The following is a 14,528-nucleotide window of genomic DNA, read 5'->3' on the forward strand; positions in this document are numbered from 1 at the left end:
GAGGTCTTTCAGCCCATCGAAGAGGACGGATGTCTTCGTTTGAGTTTCGCCAGTCGTTGCTTTTGATGGATGGACTGTAGGATGCAAATTATTGACTCTATGCTGGACTCGGGTGACGCCCAACGCTGCATGCCCACGATGAGCCGAGAGATGATGCCTTCGATATCGGGAACCAGGTGCTTCAAGATCAGTGACTCCGATGACGTAGCTAGCACAAAAGATGTTGCCAGGCACCTGGTGGAAGCACTCTGATCAGCATTGCATTCTTCAATGGAAACAACGGAGCGTAACTCACGCTTGGCATATTGCCCACACGTATGGGGTACGTTTGGTCAAGACCTGCAGAGCGGTTTCGATGTAGTTGCGACAGCTCTGAATGCAAGTCTCGGCATACTTGTAGACGTACGTGGGGACCTCGTCAGCCGTGCTGACAGACAAGATATAGACAAGACATGGGCGCGAGATGATGTGTCTGGCTGACCAGTATCGAAGCCGCAGCGAAGCCTCATGCGCATCAGTGGGCACGTTGTGACTCAGATCTGGCTTAATGCTGTCGGGTAATGAGTGATACCACACCTCCAGCTGGCGTGAGAGCTCATTCAGTACCCTTTCAAGTGAGCAAATTGTCGATAGCGATGGCGACCCGGCCGAGTTGTCATTCTCGGTGTAGCTGGGAGTGCTTGCTGGCTGAAGGGGGGCCTGGCTCCCCGACGCGTATACTGCATTATGGATGCGATTGAGAAGGCCGCGTACCGAGCACAAAGCAAGAAATACGAGTCCGTCTCTTTCATCGGGGCTGCTGAGCCGGGGATACTGCATGCGGTCAATGTCAATTTCGATGCCGCTTGGTGGGACATGCAGCTCAGCCAAGTTGTCACTAGCCATGCTCAAGTTAGCAGGGCATGACACGTGCGGGTTGTGACGAACCACTCTAGTAAAAAGCACGCCCAGAAGAGGCGGCCGACGGTTTCATTCTCTGCATTGGAAAAGGCCACGCTGCCCTGATTTCGGCTTGGCACCATCATTTGCAGCTTACTCGAAGCCATGTACACAAGCTTCCAAGCAAGGAGTGGTCGAGCGAGGCAAGACATGTAGATGGCAGAAAGGACCAGGCCAGTGGGTAGAGAAAGATCCGTGCCGAAGGAGGTAACCCACTGCGTTGTCAATATCTGGTAGGCGGGGATGAAGTATTCGAGACCGTACGAGTGGTTCGTCGAGCCGGCATCTTCGCTGTTGGAATTGACCAGCTTCCCAAGGGCCAAGACGACCAGGCAGACTGCGGCATCGACGTCTTCGCACTGATCACCTCGCAGGGTACGATGAAAGAGATCAGTGAAGGACGTCTTGTCCAATATGGGGAATGTAGAGTTGATGTTAGTGAAGTAGCTGGAAATGAGACCATCAGTTGCACCGCCAATGAAGTCAACGGACGCAAGGAGGAGTGACAAGTCATGTCTAGCGCTGAGTTCCGGGATGCTTGTTCGGCATGTCTCAACCTGGTAGAAGAAGTCTCGTGGGTAGTCACCAATCAGACGACGAACAGGTTCAAGAGCGAACATGCTCCCGGTCGATGTGTGGTGGCCTATCGGGATCGTGATGGGCGCGTCATCTAACAAGCGGCTATCAGATCGGCCGCAAGTGATACAGCGCTGACCGTGACCGTGGCCGATCACTGGATATGGTGGCTCAGCCGAGACCCACGTCTTTTCGATGGGATGCGAGGTTGCCATAGCCGGACCATGGGCTGACAGGTAGGATACGAAGCCTTGTATGTTGTCGAGCATGGACTCATCGTACACATCACTCATCAGCTCCCCTTGGGCTTCATGTTGATTGCCTTGGTCCGGATCCGATGCCGCAATGGTGACACCATCCGTAACGGTAGTCGGTAAAGTAGACTCAGTAAGGACAGGTGTCGGACTACTATCAGTAGATTGGCCTGTGAGGTCGTCCGGCGGAGGAGTCTGTTGTGATGGCGAGGCCTGTAAGCTGGGTGATGCTTCCTCTTGGTGAGGAGAGCCTGGTGATGGTCGCTCTGACGGAGGCTGTTCGTCGCTTTCCTGTGTTGGGTGAGACTCTTGCCGCTGCCCATTTCGCTGTTTCAACATATCCTCAAGCTGATCCAAACGGCGCAAGAGAGCATCTACCGGCAAATTCGCTGTGGCTTGCGCTGTGTTTTGCCTAGAGGCAAGCCGTAACACTCCTCGTCAGCATCATGGCATTCAGTTAAAAGGGCTGTAGGAGTCTGGAAACAGGGCCTGTACCTCGTGTCTTCTGAGGGCTCTGGGTACTCGCAATCAACGCCAGACACAGCGCATAAACCGCACGCAGGGCGCTGGGAGTCACATTTTCTTTTGCTGAGCAAGAGACGTCAGTCATTTATTCGGCTTGGAAGCGAAGCTTCAACAAAGATTTCAACGTACCGATATCGACAAAAGTGGCAAGCAACGGGTGCCCTCCGCCGCGGGTAGTTCAGCCTTGGGCGCCCTTGACTGGTCATGATGCAGATTCCGATGTGGTGCTTGCGCGCGATTGCCGATGTTGACGCTGAGAGGAGCCAAGAGGCTCAAAGTGTCATCGCTGCGCAGTATCTTGATGTAATTGCGCTGCTACTAGATGATATACGTGTCTAGGAGGGTTGAGATGCTGGTCTGATGAACATGACAAGGGCACGAATCTGGGGTAAACAACCTCGAAGCCAACTTCCCCGCATCCTCCCCGCGCCGGCGCCAGACAGATCAGCCCGGGCGGACCCTTGAGTGGCACCGTGGTTATCCGTAGGCTTGGGGTCCCCATATTTTCAGGCTTGGTAGCGGAAATAGCAGCTAACCCACTGAGCCCGAGACCCGAGACTTTTCGGCGCCAGCACGCGGCCTGCATCAAGCTGCCCATCTCAGAAGTAGGGGAATAGCAAACACTGTGCGTGGTAACAGTACGTACCAGGTGCTTGATCCCAAATGGCTTCTTCTAGGAGCCAATGAGTGGATTCCCTCTCAAGAAACCCTCATCAAAGACCATGAACTGCCGATGATAAATGAGAGCTGCGGTCCCCGGGTTGCGACTCTCGGTGTTTTGCTGTGTTGCCACCGTTGACTCGGCTCATTCAGCTCACTCAGCTCATCAAGCACGGCTCATCCTCACCATGGCGCCCTTGAAGCTCATCTCTCCCATCTCTTCGTTTCTCATCAACAATGGGCCGTTTCGACGCCAGAGATCTCGTGCAGTCCAACCAGCCCATCCCGAGCCCGAGTCCGACGAGACACACCCGCAAGCTTCTTATGAAAGATGGGATTTCCCACGCATCAATATTGCCAAACTAGGCGCGATATTCTGGTGTTTCCTGCTTGTGGGTAGCAATGACAGTTCTTACGGTGTTAGTACAACACGGCCTTCCCCTTACAAGCCTCTCGACTGACTTGGCGACGATTTTAGGTTCTCATCCCGCAGGTTCGTCTAGTCACTCTGATAGATGATCTTTCTGATGTCTACATGCATTCATTCTTGCTCAGACTGACCACTGGATGACAGATTGAGGAGTACTACGGCATCACTTACCTCCAAGTATCGCTCATCTTCCTATCCCCCGTGTTGGGCTTCATCATCAGCACGGTATCGAACCACGCCGTCCATTTACGCCATGGCAAGCGTGGAGTCATCATCATGGCCGGGACTTGTCATGTCACGGCGTACCTCGTCGGTTGCTTCCACCCGCCGTTCCCAGTTCTCGTTGTCGTCTACATCCTCGTCGGCCTCGGCTCAGGCGCCAAGACCGCTGCCTGGAACTCATTTGTTGGAGGTTTCCAGAACTCGAATGAGCTTCTAGGCCTCTTGCACGGCTTTTACGGGATAGGTGCGACTATTACTCCCGTCACCGCCAGTGCATTGTTCTCCCAATACGGCTGGCATTGGTACCAGATATACTATGTCTTGGTTGCGATGGCTGCTTCGGAGTTCATTCTCACCCTGTCTCTCTTTTATTCGCAGAATGGGAAGACATATCGAGAGGAGATTGGCGAGTCTCGGGGACAGCAAGAAACAACAGAGGTCCCCTTGCAGGCGATGCCGCTTGGTGAGAATGCAGGCCGCCCGCCCCTGAGGCGAAACCCTCCTTCGAGGGTCTTCAAGGCTGCCAGAAGCTTCAGGACCAGTAACACGTGGAACTGCCTCAAAAACAAGGTTGTTCTCGTTTGCAGTGTGTTCCTTCTGGCATATGTCGGGTCCGAGGTCGCTCTTGGAGGTTGGCTTGTGACTTTCATGATTGATGTGCGCGGCGGCTCCGCCTTTGCGTCAGGACTTACTGCCAGTGGTTTCTGGGCTGGAATCACTGTCGGCCGGATCATTCTTGGCTTTGTCACTGGACGGGTATTCAAGTCTGAGAAGCATGCCGTGACTGTGTATTTGGTCTGTGCCATCATCATGCAAGTTTTGTACTGGCTCATCCCCAACTTCATCTCTTCGGCGATCATTGTTGCGCTCCTAGGTATAATTCCTCCTTCTAAAAACTGAAGTGCTTCTCTGACGCCCCTGACAGGCTTCTTCCTTGGCCCTGTCTTCCCCGCAGTCATTGTCTGTCTGTCCCGACTCCTGCCACAGAGAATGAGGGTGTCTGCAATCGGAATCTGCTCGGCTGTCGGAGCCTCCGGTGCCTCAATCGTTCCATTCATGGTCGGAGCTATTGCTCAAGCCAAAGGGGTGGCTGTTCTTCAACCCATTATACTTGCGGTCCTTGCAGTCTGCTTTCTGCTGTGGTTGTTACTTCCCGGACTTCCACTACGCACGAGTACCATTTCACGACAAGCGGCAGAGAGCACAATCTGATCAAGAGCAATGAGGTATTATGGAAGCTTGGCAGAAAGTTTTGAATCGATACTACAAAGGGAGTCTAACTATGCCCAGATTCTTCCTTCATGTTTGAGTCCATGCCAATTTATGGACTCAAAATGGTTCAAGAAGGTCAGCGTTGCGTTCTTCAGGAGTGTCAAACACGTTGACCTTCCAGGCTGGATCAAAAGTGAAGGGGAGACCTCCAAAACGGGCAGGCGCTTTGCGGCCAAGCTCAGTGAGTGTTTCATAGCTATAGATTCCAAAAACATGGAGCATTAGCCTAGCTGTTTTCCTCTAATACTGAGATTGCACGTTACCTTTCGTTATCAATGTCGAAAACCTGGAAGTTAGACTCGATTCTGGATGGCTTCACAGATTTTGGTAGTACAGAAAATCCTCGCTGATTGCGTGTCAGAAATACGTCCCCGTAGCCAAAAAGATGCTTACCTTGATTCCCCACGATCCTAGAACCTGGCCGGCATCTTTGCCGAACTTGGAAGCAATCTGGTCCACCACGGGATTTCCGAGGACCTTGGCCCCTCCGCGAGTTGCATCGCCGCCAAACGGCATGTAAGCGGTAACATGGATGCCTTTTGCCTTGGAGTAGTCGAGAAGCTCTTGTTGGATCAGAAGAGGGTGGGCTTCAACTAGTGGAAAGGAACAAGTTTTGCATGAGCAAGGATTCTCATCACAAATGAGTCAAATGCAAGCCGTAGTTCTGACGTACCTTGGTTGACAGCCGGCACTACACCAGTCTCGTTAATGAGTCTCTGCACATGCGCCGGGCTGAAGTTGCTGACGCCAATGCTTGGTGAAATGTCAGCATCATACGCTTGGATCGCGTTAAAACCAGAAGGAAAATTACCTCTTGACTTTGCCAGCCTTCTGAACGTCAATCATAGCTTCCCATGTGGTAGTCAAGCTCAGCTCCCTATCGAGCAGCATGATGCCTTCTTCGAATGGTTCGAGCTTTACGCCAGTATCCGACTTGGCGTCAGTGACCGCGGCAAAGTTGACCGGCCAGTGGATCTGTTTCATCAGCATCGCGGTCTACAACGTACAGTTCAGACATTGCTCATACCAGGTAAAGATCCAAATATTCCGTGCCCAAGTCTTTCAGAGTCTGATCGAGGGCCTTGTTCAGATTCTCGGGTCGATGATGTCTATGTTCCAAACGTCAGTACAAACGGGTCATTGCACGAATGCTCCCATCTGGACTCACGAGTTCCAAGCTTTGCTAGTGATGAAAAGATCCTCCCTCTTGAAGCTCGGCTCCTCCTTCCTGAGGATGGCGAGGGCTGAACCAATTTCCTTTTCATTCTGGCACCCAGGTTAACCCACATGAGATGGATGAAACCTCCATAGCCATTGTGGAAACCAACCTGGTAAAACTGAGCGCAGTCGAAGTGCCGCACGCCACATCTCCACCTTCATTCCTGTGTCAGCAACTGTAGCACAATTCCATAGATGTCAAATTGCCTACCCCGCTAGAACGGCGTCTCGAACCTCATTCGGCTTGGATAGGTATGTACCCAGGCCAATCACCGGGATTCGATTTCCATCGTTGAGAGAAGTCGTTCTCTGGTTTGTAGGGATTGGACTGGACATAGTTTGACGGTTTTTGCGTGCCTTTCCAGCTTGCTTCTGATGGTTCACTGAGCACATCAACCACTATCTCGTTGAGCCACCAAACAACCTCCGGCGCCCTTATACCGGAACCCAGTTTCGGGTCATTGTCACTACGTTAGGATTCAGTCGGCAGTGCACCGCTCCGTGATGCAAGTTCATGTGGGGGGACGTTGCGCATCTGCACTCAATTGAGGGACTGGCGGAGGCGGCGGACGAAGCGGCATCACTACCGCGGCCAAACTTCGGCAGATTGGACGGCGATGTCACTCACTTTGAAGACGGGTTCGTGTGTAGATGACGATGCATTCTTATTGATTGAGCTTCTCCATGTTGTAGAAGTAACTTTGAGCACTGCAATATTGATCTTGTCTCAAAATTGGCGTTTCATCCGTCCGCGCAGCAATTCAGTGAACAGTTCCGGTCATGGCCATCGAAAAACGCATCAGCTTGTTGGAAGCTCTGGAGAGGGTTTGCAATGTCGACGTTGATGCGATTGATCCGAAGGCATCTACCAAGATGCCATTCAAACCCCACAATCGTTCGTCTTCCGAAAGCATTGGGAGCTCACCATGGACCGCTTCGCGCTGACCGGCTCTAGAAACATCGAACCAGGTGATTTGCTGCAACACCATGCTTGAGCCAGAATACCGGGACATCTTATTGGAAAACGTCAAGAAGTACGGTTCCCAAGGGTGGGAGGAAGTGTTCAACCGCGTTGTAAGTTTGATCGATCCATAAAGAAACATAGTCGGCGAACGTTGTTGACTCGGCGTTCAGTCCGTCCAGTTCTGCGCAGACAACCGAAAGAACATCACCGGTCGCGTTCTCGTGCAAGTGTCACCTAGCCACGTCCACGACAAGCAGCAGGTCTTGGACCAATGCCACGCGTACGATCGAGCATTCAGAGACCACGGTATTACACGCGATCAATACGCGATCAAAATCGCCTCGACAGGACCAGGCTTGGCCGCCGCCAAGATTTTGAACGAGGAGGGAATCAGAACTTTGGGAACTTCGCTATTTAGCCTCGCGCAGGCTATTGCAGCAAGCCAGGCGGGATGCCTTTTTGTGAGCCCGTATTTCAACGGTGAGGAACAGACATCCGATACAACCCTCCTCCCGAGACTGATACCTTGCAGAGGTGGCCGCTTACGAAGACGACTCTTTGATGCACAAGGGACAGGATCCCGCATTGACGGTGGGTGCCAATCACGCATAATTTATTCGATTCATACTAATCAAATTCCTCAAGCACCCGATGGCTCCTCGTCTAGTCCACATTTTGGAGACGTACGCCAAGATGTACCAAGCAACGGGGAAGGACCAGCCTGTCATTGTTATTGCGAGGTAGGCACCCTGAGGACATTTTCTTCTTTCGTCTGAGGAACATCATCTCATGAGATTGCAGCAACGCGAATGTTGGTGAGATTATTGCCACCGCCGAACTGGGTTGCCAACACATCACGATCCTTGCCCATCACCTGGAAGAACTTCAGAATACAGCCCTAGACGACACCACACTCTCAAGATACCCCTTCCTGAAGAACCCCCCTCCGAAGAAACAAGCACCGTACTACAAGGACTTCAAGACATCAGAGAGACTCCAGGGTCATATGAAGATCGACCCCTTGGTGGGACCCACATGGGACGGCAAATTCGCCAGCACGGAGACGAATTGGCTGGCGAATGATGGCGAGGAGCTTTCAAAGGCAATCGAAGCTGATCCAGCTGTTGTGAAGAAGTTGAAAGATGTCTTCAAGGCTTTCGGAGACGCGGATGTGAAGGCTAAAGCTGCCATTGAGGGCGAGATTGCCCGACTGAATCTTTAGGATTCAGGAGTACCTTAGCAACGACATAGACTGAGAGACAGCTCCAGTATGCCTGGGAACATTTCAATTGGCTTCGATCAATACTGTCTCCTTACCTTCATGAATAAAAAAGCATTCTCTTGCTACAAGCATTCGTTCCGTGGCTCTTCCCTCCTCGTTCGCATCGTTAATTTGAATTCGATAAATCCAAAGTTCTTACCCTCCTAGGAGGCATATACGTCAAGGAGTACGGTCCATAGATATTCGAAGATGTTTACGTCGATATCATGAGACCCCCAAAGCCCTTTTTAGATAAAAAGACTGCCTGGCTTTTCTGTGTCTGCATAGTTAGAGCATGGATATACTTGATAAAGTTGAGATTTGCTTCGATCAAGGGCCACGACAGTAGAGACGGCGAGAGTAGAGCTTAAACAAGCCCACAGAAAATATCGTCGCTCTAGGATAGAAGGTGAAAAGCTTCCCTAGATAAAGGGTCTTGTTGCTGTCAACTTGGTATTTGAAGAAAAAGCATCGGAGAATCGGGGCAATTTGTATTTAAACCGAGCCCAGGATTGCTGTTTAGAGCCATATAAACTACGTCCAGGATCATGTCCTATTCTAGACCTGTCGTACCTCGGAGCAATAGCTCCTGATAGCCGTCTAGAATCTTCGCGGTCTCAAATGCGCCAAATCGTCTCGCGCCAGCCTTGTAATAGGTCACGATAGCATCAGTCGTGTAGCATCCACCGGATGCCTTGATCACTGTCGTGGGCTTGAGCACAGATCTCAGGACCTTCACCGCACGCTCCACATCCGGCACTCTGTCTGGTTTGGTGCCCGTCGAGGTCTTGACAAAGCCAACACCAGCCCGCTCTGCCGCCAACGCTGCCGTTTTGATTTGCTCATCGTTCAAGAAGTAGACTTCGATGATGGCCTTGACAACTACGTCGTATCGCTTCATGTCATAGTCGGGTTAGTCGATGCTGGCTAGACCCCATCGAATCGCAAGCATGGCGGCTACGTACCTTTGCTGTTTCAACGACAGCCTTGATCTCTTCTTCCACATACTTGACATCTCCGGAAAGTAGCGCAGAGATGTTGATGACCATGTCGATCTCTTGTGCCCCATCCTCAAGGGCTAGGGAGGCCTGAAGAACTTTGACAGCAGTGTGATCGCTTCCATGGGGAAGACCCACAAAGGTCTGGAGCTTGATATCGGTGCCCTTCAAGAGCTCGCGAGCTAACTTGACGCGGAAAGGCTGCGTTACGAACTGACCCGTGCCGTATTCCTTGGCTAGGGCGACTCCCTCTCTCAGATCATTTTCGGTGTGGAAAGGGTCAATGACAGAATGATCAATGAGCTTTGCAAGCTCGGCGACGGTTGGCGGACTCATGCTGACGTGGGTTCGCAAATTTGTGATACCGCAAAGACTGGAAACCAAATGTCTTGGTTACCTTGGACAGCTGTGCAGGTTCTGACCCTGAAATATCAATGTGGATGCTGCAGAGTAGCCATAACGTACCTGATCACATAACTGTCATTTCTACCACAATGAGTTTTCGCAACAAATGATCGCTATGCAGCTCGTATCATGGTCACCTGGCTCACATCAACGCTCCTGCGTTAAGTCGCACCTATGTGGCGTACGGAGAACTTGTCGGATCGGCATCCTCATGCCGCAACACTCAGACACGAAGGCGGGAAGCGGCAAGTGATGTCCCGCCGGCTTCCCGCTTCACCAACCCCCTTGTTCAGTAACGCCGTATCAATCTTCCTAGTTGCTGACCGTGGGATCATCATATGCCGAAGGCGCTTGCCACTTGCTTACCCCGCCGATTTCCCTCGGCGATGACGATAACAGGAGATAGGAGTGGTTTGAGGTTAGCTAGTTCCCCCTTACGTCCGTGTCTCCCTTCTGCAACCAACATTTGGGAAAAACTGGGCCAAAAAGACAGATAAAAGTCTTCATCTTGGAAATCACCAAAATTAAGAATAATTCGTTCTACTGCCTGTAAAAGTAACCTACAATGTGGTCTGGATTGTTAATGATGCTTGCAAGGCAATCGAAGACCAGATTGTCGATCAGCTTTCGAAAATTCGCTATGGAAGCAACAAATGATTATGGGAACCAATGCATGCGGATCTTGAAACTGCTATTTACACTTATGTGAATGACTGTCTCTCAATCGAAGATTTCAAATTCTATTCCCCCGTGATTAAATGCCACGGAAGATAGTAACTATGGATCTATCAGGTCATAGACTCTAGTCTCGTCAAAATCTTTGGTAGATTACTCATGCATGCTCAGAGGCAGTGACGTTGCCATTTCCCTTGCCACTCATACCGTTCTGCTTGATGGAGATGTCGTCCGCATGCTCAGATCGAATTGAATGACCATCACCGACGATGTGAGGCTCATCTCGGACCCCACGCGCAGCATGGTTAATACCCTTGGCTCTGTCGCCATCAAAGATGATGGCGATCTCCTCAATGGTAAGTCCCTTCGTCTCCGGGAATCGCAGGTAAATAATGACGCAGTAAAGGGCCAGAATGCCAATGTACACCGCATAGTATTTCCAGTGGATAGCGTCGAGGATGATTGGGTTAACCCACTGGTTGACGGCATTAGCAGATCCTTGAACAATGTTGTAGATTGCCTGTCCTTTGGTGCGTAGGTTGTAGGGCAGGATCTCAACCGAGTACATGTTTGACAGTGGGGTCCATGCGAGGTCATAGAAGCCGAAGAAAACGAACAAGAACGGGACAACGGCAAGGCCCACTGCCTTTTGCTGCCCTTGAGTGTCATAAGCTCCAGAAAGCCCCATGACGACAATGAACGAAAAGAACATGCCGATGGTTGAGGTGAGCCAGAGAGGCCTGCGCCCGACGCGATCAACAGAAAGCGCTGCCGACGTTGACAGTATAACTAGGTAGTGAGAAGAGTAATTAGCATTCCTGATTCCTTGCCTCTGACCCATAGGGTCAAGCAAAAAAGCATAGCAAGCAAATACGGATGAGCTTACGGTTCCAGACTTGTAAGCCCAAATTGAGCCCAGCCTGCTGTTCCGTAGACCGAATGCCAATTGTACTCAAAATAGGCGATAGATAATAACTTATTATTCCATTGCCTACCCAGTTACTACCTATCGCAATCGCAACAAGCAGGAAGAGACGCGGCCGGTTTTTCGGTAGGAGATAGTCGGTGTACTTGGTCTCGGAATTGAGCTCATCGGCACGGACGTTTTCCATTATCTCCTCGTATTCGAGCCGAACAAGGGGGTCGTTGATGTCGCCATTTGCGTGGTATTTTCCAAGGACTTGTAAAGCTTCATCGGAGGCACCGTGTCGAACTAGCCACTAGCACAAAGGTCAACGCTAATCCCATGGTGGAGGAGGAAACCAAATGACTTACTCTCGGGGACTCAGGCATCGTGAAGGTCATGGCCAGAGTCACGCCTGGGCCAACGAGCTGCAAATAGCAGGGGATTCTCCACGCAGCGTTTCCTTCAATATGTCTGGCGCCGAGACAGACAGCAGCAGAAATGACAGCGGCAATATAGTAGATGCAGGTATCTGGGAAACGTCAGTGTCTGGTTTCTGATTGCTGTCTCCTGAAACTGGAGCTTGTCACGTACACATGCTACCAATCTGGGCTCGATAGCGAGGATGCGCGATCTCCTGCAGTAGGGTTGGTGCAATGGTGAGCCCCATGGAGATGCCAATGCCCATCAAGACACGTCCGGCAATGTACATGCCAAGGTTGATTGCCGCAGAGTTGACTACAGCCCCAGCTATCTGGATTGATCCACGCGTCAGTATTGCAAGCAAGAAGACCCGGTTTTCATACTCACATTGATCAGAACACCAATCCAAACGGCCCATCGTCTTCCGAATCGATTCGCAATCAGCTCAGCAAAGTACGGAGATATCAACCCAGGGAACAGCGCAGCTGAGTTCATCAGACCGAGCAGATTTCCTTTGGGATGGCCGAAGAAGTTTTGCCACGCGTCGATCGTCTGAAGGCCGTTGAACAGACTTCCGTCATCTTCGCGATACTGTTAGCGCGACTATACCTTCGCCTCATGCAAGTTGCAGAGCCTCCATGTTTGTTCTTACAGCCATTGAAGAAGAGTGTGCCACAGAGTCCGATGCAATGGAACACATTTTTCCGCAGACCTACAAGATTAGCACTCCGACCTCCCCTCGGGGAAGCAAATCATCTCACCAGCATCTAGCCACCACTTGCTGTTGGCATTATTTCGGACTAACTTGTAATTGGACTCGGTTCCTGAAGCACCAAAAGCTACTGCGCCGCCGCCCATCTTGGATTTCGACAAACTGAGTAATACGTGGAGGGTATAAAGTTCAAAGTATTGAAAGCAGACTGAGCAACATACATCTACAAGATCAAACAGTTTGTGACACGCAACCGAGAGCTTATGTATGATTGGCAATGTCTTTCTTTTCGAAATGACCATGACGACTCTAGCTAACTTGGTCCGGTGCTAATTCCATGGCCTGGAAAACCTGGGGTAAACTCCACAGCCACGCGGATGGAGACCTCGGATGGTTTCCCCATGGGGTTGATAACGTATCAAGGACTATCCTGGTTTTCCGGTCAGTCTAGGTTTTAGTCTCAAGGACTCTTTCCCTGATCCGGCCTGGAATGCATTGGCTGGCGGTCGAGCGGGAGTGCGGGAGTAGCGGTTTACCGCTCACCGCTCATAGCCGCCGTACCACACATAACGACGGCTACGACATCCACGATGAACGAACACCCGAGATCTTGCTGAGCTATCCAAGTATCCTACTAATTGACGAGCTAAATCTTCACAGCACAGTTTCAGAATGTTGACAGAATCTGCGACGAACGACAGTTTCGAGTATTAATGTGGGAACATGCATAAACATTGAGCGCATAAGTGCCATACTGCGGCGAAAGTCCAATAGTTTAGCCCAAATAACGGGATTGTAGATGAAGAACTATGCTAGGCACATCCTCTAACCAGGTAGCTCCCACCATCCAACACAATCGTTGCCCCGTTGATGTGCTTGCTTGCCCTTGAAGAGAGGAAAACCATCACACCCGCAACATCCTCTGGACTACCCAATTTCTGGTCCGGTACTTGCTTTGCGACGCTTTCAAGACCACCATGTCGATCCATCAGCGGCGCGCTCATTTGGCTAGGAACTATTCCAGGTGCAACTACGTTGACCGTAATATGCTTCGGACCAAGTTCCACGGCGAGATTCTTCATGAGATGAATGACAGCGGCTTTGGAAGCGGCATAGGCGTATGCTGTTAAAAGATTAGGGACACAATTGACATGGTCCTTGAATCGAGGAGACTTACTTCCGTGCTCGCCCATGTCCCCAACTACGACGCCCGCTACTGAAGACACCATGATAATACGAGACGGGTCCTGGATTGTGCCACCAGCCTGAAGGAGCGGAGATAATCTATAAAACATGTCAATCTCCCTACGAGTAACATCAAAGATCAGAGGCACTCACTTTTGAGCCGAAAAGAATATGCTGCTGACGTTCATCTTCATGACCCGGTCGAAATCGTCTTCTTTGTAAGCATCCATGTGGCCAATAAAAGTTGCACCAGCGTTGGCAACCAAAATGTCGACATGATCCGTGGTCTTGCTAATTTCAGCGGCCATCTGCGCGCATCCTGCTTGGCTCGAGATATCCGCAACGATCGGGATCGCCCGGGCGTCGGGGCCTTTATTGGAGAGGGCGTTCAGGGCTTTGGCGGCATCGTGCAACGGGCCCTCGCTACGGGCGACTAGGTAAACGCGGGAGCATCCTGCCTGCAGAATGCTACAAAGCCAATTAGCTATCACCACCGTCGGAAGCAGATTGGGCTCTGAAAATCCTGAGACTTACCCGCTTGCTGTATGAAGACCCAATCCGCGCGACCCGCCAGAGATGACTGCAACTTTCCCTTTGAGTGAGAAGATGTTATGGAAATCATCCAGCTTCACAAGATCTTCGGGGGCAGACATTTTCGATGTGGCTAGTACAAAGGTTGAAGACTTTTGTTTCCAGCGCTGAATTCTACGAGATGGCACGCTGCTGGACTGCGAAGCATTGATAAAAGGGCAGAAAGCTCGGTGTTGTCGTACTGCGGGGAGATCTCTTCTTGGCGAGCCGAGGGCGGGTTGAGCGGGAAGGGAGCTAGCGGGAAACCGCTTGTTGGCGCTGATTTGGCACGTTTACCGTTCATGACATTAGACGTTCCTAAAATTCATGATCCA

General features: G+C 51.1%; 7 protein-coding genes across 7 annotated transcripts; 2 read left to right on the forward strand and 5 right to left on the reverse strand.

The window, feature by feature from the left end:
- Positions 1–8: 8 nt before the first annotated feature.
- On the reverse strand, positions 9–2,108 carry CORC01_00891 (uncharacterized protein; the record flags this gene model as incomplete). Its single annotated transcript, XM_022612547.1, has 3 exons — positions 9–234; positions 296–877; positions 928–2,108. The coding sequence occupies 3 exons, from the start codon at positions 2,106–2,108 to the stop codon at positions 9–11; spliced, it is 1,989 nt and encodes a 662-aa protein (XP_022481164.1).
- A 1,034-nt stretch (positions 2,109–3,142) lies between these two features.
- On the forward strand, positions 3,143–4,506 carry CORC01_00892 (uncharacterized protein; the record flags this gene model as incomplete). Its single annotated transcript, XM_022612548.1, has 3 exons — positions 3,143–3,373; positions 3,433–3,447; positions 3,529–4,506. 3 exons carry the CDS (start codon positions 3,143–3,145, stop codon positions 4,504–4,506), a joined length of 1,224 nt encoding a protein of 407 aa, XP_022481165.1.
- Positions 4,507–4,935: 429 nt separating this feature from the next.
- CORC01_00893 (aldehyde reductase 1) lies at positions 4,936–6,432 on the reverse strand (the record flags this gene model as incomplete). The annotated part of the gene is made up of 9 exons (XM_022612549.1): positions 4,936–5,074; positions 5,142–5,224; positions 5,272–5,471; positions 5,552–5,631; positions 5,690–5,853; positions 5,906–5,987; positions 6,047–6,144; positions 6,207–6,252; positions 6,308–6,432. The coding sequence occupies 9 exons, from the start codon at positions 6,430–6,432 to the stop codon at positions 4,936–4,938; spliced, it is 1,017 nt and encodes a 338-aa protein (XP_022481166.1).
- Positions 6,433–6,876: 444 nt separating this feature from the next.
- CORC01_00894 (transaldolase) lies at positions 6,877–8,282 on the forward strand (the record flags this gene model as incomplete). Its single annotated transcript, XM_022612550.1, has 6 exons — positions 6,877–6,991; positions 7,052–7,170; positions 7,231–7,540; positions 7,593–7,651; positions 7,706–7,800; positions 7,862–8,282. 6 exons carry the CDS (start codon positions 6,877–6,879, stop codon positions 8,280–8,282), a joined length of 1,119 nt encoding a protein of 372 aa, XP_022481167.1.
- Positions 8,283–8,874: 592 nt separating this feature from the next.
- On the reverse strand, positions 8,875–9,655 carry CORC01_00895 (deoxyribose-phosphate aldolase; the record flags this gene model as incomplete). The annotated part of the gene is made up of 2 exons (XM_022612551.1): positions 8,875–9,216; positions 9,287–9,655. 2 exons carry the CDS (start codon positions 9,653–9,655, stop codon positions 8,875–8,877), a joined length of 711 nt encoding a protein of 236 aa, XP_022481168.1.
- Positions 9,656–10,556: 901 nt separating this feature from the next.
- Positions 10,557–12,584, reverse strand: CORC01_00896 (uncharacterized protein; the record flags this gene model as incomplete). The annotated part of the gene is made up of 7 exons (XM_022612552.1): positions 10,557–11,188; positions 11,406–11,619; positions 11,675–11,835; positions 11,898–12,057; positions 12,114–12,307; positions 12,379–12,438; positions 12,488–12,584. The coding sequence occupies 7 exons, from the start codon at positions 12,582–12,584 to the stop codon at positions 10,557–10,559; spliced, it is 1,518 nt and encodes a 505-aa protein (XP_022481169.1).
- A 666-nt stretch (positions 12,585–13,250) lies between these two features.
- CORC01_00897 (oxidoreductase) lies at positions 13,251–14,276 on the reverse strand (the record flags this gene model as incomplete). Its single annotated transcript, XM_022612553.1, has 4 exons — positions 13,251–13,561; positions 13,616–13,722; positions 13,777–14,091; positions 14,158–14,276. 4 exons carry the CDS (start codon positions 14,274–14,276, stop codon positions 13,251–13,253), a joined length of 852 nt encoding a protein of 283 aa, XP_022481170.1.
- Between the last annotated feature and the right edge of the window lie 252 nt (positions 14,277–14,528).

Source organism: Colletotrichum orchidophilum (genome assembly GCF_001831195.1).
Source record: "Colletotrichum orchidophilum strain IMI 309357 chromosome Unknown Scaffold_4.1, whole genome shotgun sequence".
NCBI classification, from domain to species: domain Eukaryota; kingdom Fungi; phylum Ascomycota; class Sordariomycetes; order Glomerellales; family Glomerellaceae; genus Colletotrichum; species Colletotrichum orchidophilum.